This window comes from Olea europaea, chromosome 18 (genome assembly GCF_002742605.1).
Source record: "Olea europaea var. sylvestris chromosome 18, O_europaea_v1, whole genome shotgun sequence".
In the NCBI taxonomy this organism is placed as follows: domain Eukaryota; kingdom Viridiplantae; phylum Streptophyta; class Magnoliopsida; order Lamiales; family Oleaceae; genus Olea; species Olea europaea.
Genome location: NC_036254.1, coordinates 29,779,513 through 29,784,546, shown reverse-complemented (window position 1 = coordinate 29,784,546; position 5,034 = coordinate 29,779,513). Strand labels below are relative to the sequence as shown.

The window sequence follows — 5,034 nt, the reverse complement described above, 5'->3', positions numbered from 1 at the left end:
GATTCGTTAGTACTATAATAAGTCAAGTCTTCCCCTTTCTTCAGAAGAACAAAGGCCTTGTCTCAGAGAGTACACATAGCAGAAAAACCTCCCCCACCAATAACTAAAATATAGATTCAGTTATATGAACCCGTTTATACCGCTCTTTTCAGTTCATTGCTAGATCTACAAGAAAATCTATCAGAAAAAGGCGATTCCACGGATGGGCCACGACAATGATGGAGTTGTGGAAAGGCAACTTGAGGCTCCTATGCCATGGATAGGCATGTATGTTGCAGCAGCCTCTCTAGTCTGCTCTCTGGCAATGGCAGCCGACGTGTTCCATGGATTCCGAACCAAAAAGTTATGGTTCCCATCGAAGTATTTCGCGATCAATGCTACTTCTTTGTCATTATTAGCAGTGGCAATGAAGCTGCCCGTTGATCTTTCGACTCGTATGTGGGCTGGTACTGATAGGCTTGCAAAGGTCACTAGCCTAATTTTCCTGTCAACTGCCATGGGAAACTTCATGACATCTTTGGGATCCATGAATGATAAAGAGATTCTGCTAAATGTAATTGCCTTAGCCATGCTTGCTATCACAGTCGTTGTTAATGTCTGTATCCAAATCATTGAAATGAGGCATTTTCTGGACCATCGAGAAATGTTGGTCGAGGAAATTATAGCTAATTTGTCCATCCTCTTTTTGCTTGTTATGTTATCTGCTTCAGCTGTAATGGTCCCGACGACCAAAAAATATCTCGAATTGAAGTACCAAGAAATGGTGAAAAAGGCTTCAGAGGAAGAACTCGAGCAGTCTGTCGACTTTGAGAAACTCTCAACGGACAAACTGCGAGAAATGATCAAGAAATACTGGGTGATGGCAGAAACTAGTAGCCCTCAATTCGTGATTGTACGTTCTGTGACCTGTTCAACTTCTAGCGTCATTTGTCTGGTGATTGCTTTCATTTTCGCAGAAGCTCATGCTCACACGGCCTCAAAGCATAAATCATTCATCGAAACAGCTTCTAGCTATGCTTGGTCGACAACTTGGATAGTACTTGCACAATCTGCTGGAGTGATTTTGGGTACAATTGCCCATGCATTCAGATGGTTGACTGCAGTAAATTTCGCTTACTCAGCGAAAGGCCTGATGAGCTTTAAGACTGCATTCAAAATCGAGAGTTACTGGACACAGAGGCTGGTGGAGTGGAAGAAAAGCTCTTTGCCGTTGGAAATTAGAGACAGGAAGTGGAGAAAAGTTCTTCATGGTGCAAAAGCACTAGTTCTGAGTTTTGTTATTAAAGTTCAGATCTTGATTGTCCTACACAGCAAATTAGTCCAACTTATCTCTGTATATTTTGTGAGTCGAATCATCTTGTGTTTCGACTGCATCAAAGGGTTGAAGAATAAATCCACCTCTAGCACATCCGATATTCATGGGTTTTCAGAATCGGAATCAGGGGTTGATACAGAACAGGATCTTGCCCGTTATGTTCTGCTACTAGAAGGTGAAGTCGAGCAGCCTCCAAAGACTCTTAAAAACATCTGCAACAAGGTTGATGAAGTGATCGAGACGGGCAAAAATCAGCAACCGAAAAACCTGAAAAACCTTTTACTTAAAATTGAAAACTTCAGCAGCTTGACAGGAATTTATGATTATCAAGTACCCAGTCTGCATTCTCAGGAACCTCCTAATTGCTGCTCTTTACATCTGGTGACCTTGACAAGTATTGCAATAGCACTTCCAAACGTTCCAGTACACAGTACTAAGTGGCTACTTACCAGCGTTAATGAAGGCATGTTCTATGTAAAACTTATCGAGAAATGCCTGGATAGAAATGGGGTTCGACTAAACATCCGAAATGCAGCAGATGTCGTGTGGGTAGAAGTCGAACTAGATCAAAAATGGCTATGCAAAGATCTCCATGAAATGTCTAATAAAGGCCGAAACTCCAAGGAGACATTACAAGAACTCTCTGATCAAGCGGAAAACGCAGTAATGGAGTCCAAGAGAAATGTGAATGATTGCCGTATGAAAAACCCTCTTAATTGGCCGGTCGAGGTTATAGCTGCTAATTCAATGTACAGAATGACAAGAACTATTTTACTAGTACTTGAAAGCGAGGATCACCTAACGGATGAAGGCTTGTTCAACCAATTATCCACAATGGTAGCAGATGTAATGGCAGCATGTCTAAACAATTTAACGCGTGTTATAACCATGAAATGTCAGCAGAATGCCATAGAAGAGAGGGAGCAGAGTGTCCATCAAGCAGCTCTCCTGTTAGGTCAAACTGAAGACATTCTCCATATTCTTCAGCAGCATAAAGAACGTAGTTCGAATATGGAGAAATCAGCTTTTATCGAAAAATGGCTTGTACTTATGGAGCATGGAAATTAGGATCACCTGATTTTCACATTTATAGTGACTGGTAATAGCAAAATCCATTGTAGTTCAGCGAAAAGCATGTAAGACAGAGGCTGACTCCAATCATATAGGCAAATAATTTGTAAAAGGCACCAAGTATCTCAGTGTCTTCTTTGTGTAAAGGCTCAAAAAATTCATTATCAAAGCTTCAACAGTGTAGAATTGGACTGTTTGCTTCTCTTGATTATTCATATTCGCTGCAAGTTATTTTCTTTCATAATATTAAGCATAACAATTCTAAAAAGTAAAAAAAAGCTCAAATTTGTATTGCAGAGTTAACAGAGATAACTTGCTCGATATTAAATTGCATTATCAAAGTTCTTGCAAAATTCAACAGCACGGCACCACTAGTATTAGACAGAATATCAAACGAATTCATCCACTTGAATAAGCCGGCAGCACAATGAATGACAACTGAAGTTCAGTACTCTCAAACCCTCCTTCCAATCCTCCGTTATCAAGATTTTTTTCCAAAATTCAACAGATTTTTACTCACATTATGCATCTTATTCCTATCATTTCATAAATCATAAAATAATTTTCGAAAACCAGTTTTTGCATTTTCCGCATTCAGTAAAAAATCTTAACGTGTAAACTACCTCCAACTTTCTGCCTAATATCTTGTTTGCTGACCGGAAACGCCTTCAATGATGGCACTATTGGAAACTGGAACAAGAATTAGCCGGAAAATAAAATAAAATAAAATAAAAATTCTTCAATTCAATCACCTAGGAACTTTTGACACAGAACGGAAGTAAGAAAAAACAAAAGATTTACCAACGTAAATCTTGAAAATAAGAAAATTGGAATTCTCCAAAATTGAAACTTGTATATTATTCAATGATCATGGAAAACGTTCCAAAAGCCATTAAATAGGCATTACAAGAAACCCTAAAACATAGAAAAAATAAAACATTCCAAAAATGGCGAAAATTCAAAACGGGAAATACGGAAATTAATTATTCCGAGGCCTAAACGAAGGGATTTGGCTTAAATCCCGAGATCTTGGGTCTGCCCCAAGTCCAATTTCTCGAGCTGTTTCCAATCAACCAGCCAAATTTCAGTCCATTCCGACACCGTCGCGACAAATGACAAAATTGCCTCTGGTGCGGTTTTTCTTTTTTAATTTTCTGTCTAACACTTCTTCAAACTTTAAGCTAGTTGTCCTATATCAACTTTGCTAGATGTCCATTGTTCATGTGTATGCTATAATCAATGAACATAGATTTAGAATTTGCCTAAATAGTCATTTGATTTCCTGATTGGATCTGAATCATTTACCTTCAGCTTTTGCTGACTCGAAATTTCTGAATGATGATACTCCAACATGGAACTTCACCTACCATCAATTTGCTTCTACGGATTAGAAATTCAATAGTAATCTGCAATGTAATTTGTGAATGTAACTGCGGAAACTGTGGTGTTAATGTGTCTCAACAATGATACCCCTTTGAACCTCAACAATTATCATTTGCTACTATGGATTCAAAATCCAAAATTGGAATAATTTGCAGGGTAATATTTTTTAAAAAGTAACGCATTTTTTGCTTTTATGTCTGGGATAGTGGCTTTGAATCAGGACTCTTTACACGTCCAGTGATACACAGCTTAAGTTAACAAATCTTGGTATTATTGAATGAATAAACACCTTGCAGCATTCTTCATAATTATTATTATTATTTTATACATGAGTAATTTTGCAAGAGAAAATCCTATATTTTCAAAGTTCAGATCGAGCAATGACTCGAAAAGTGTCAAAGGTCAAAAGCTCAAACAAGATCGGATGGTAGTTGAGCTGATTGTGTGCACATGTATATAAGTTATGCTTATATAGGAGCGGTAACACATTTATCCGATTTAGACTTGTATGACACTAGTGAAATATTCTTCTAAAATATTGATATGTCCAAAATTTTAAATTTTTTTCATGAATAACAAAATAATATTATTCTTGAATATTTATGTAGTTGGATTGTTTTTCTTTTGGAATAATTCATGAAATCAATCTTAGCAAATGGGAGAGTTTGATTTGGTATTGACATGGGAATTCTTGAAATGCCAACTTTATATCTTTCTAAAACTTCGTGGGTTCTGTACTCTAATTGGTATCTTGTTCCTCAATCCAGTGTTCTGATACCAATAAAAAGTCAAGATTATACAATATAAGTGTCAAGGAACAAGAATAATTCGATCAAACTGAAAAATAAATTGTAGAAAATTAAAGTTGAACACCAAAGAATTATTTCGACCGAAGCCCCTGAGATTCGATGACCATTTCTAACTCCTACATCCCTTGTTGAGCATCCAAAAAAGGGGATTATGCTCTGTTACACTAATAACAGCCCAAAATAGCAACAAAATTACAAATATTCAGGGAGACGAAAACAAAACACTTATCTTTCAAAAAATGCATGGATAGCACTCAGAGATCTACCCAGAAATCTTCACAAAACCCTTTGAACAAAACCAAAACCAACAACAATGGAATCACACAAATTCACACAATATTCACTCAGAATATTACACAATTCAAGGTTTATGCTATCACTCCATACTTAAAATCATAGATTTTAAATAGAAATTACAAAGTAAATCAAACCCCAACATCTCCCCTTTTCTCTCAA

General features: G+C 37.0%; 1 protein-coding gene across 1 annotated transcript; it reads left to right on the top strand.

The window, feature by feature from the left end:
• Nucleotides 1-202: 202 nt before the first annotated feature.
• LOC111366987 lies at nucleotides 203-2,383 on the top strand. The gene has a single exon (XM_022987663.1). The coding sequence runs from the start codon at nucleotides 203-205 to the stop codon at nucleotides 2,381-2,383; it is 2,181 nt and encodes a 726-aa protein (XP_022843431.1).
• Nucleotides 2,384-5,034: the final 2,651 nt, after the last annotated feature.

Coding starts and splice junctions, on each gene's coding strand:
- LOC111366987 (XM_022987663.1), top strand. CDS start 203: ATGGGCCACGACAATGATGGAGTTGTGGAAAGGCAACTTGAGGCTCCT.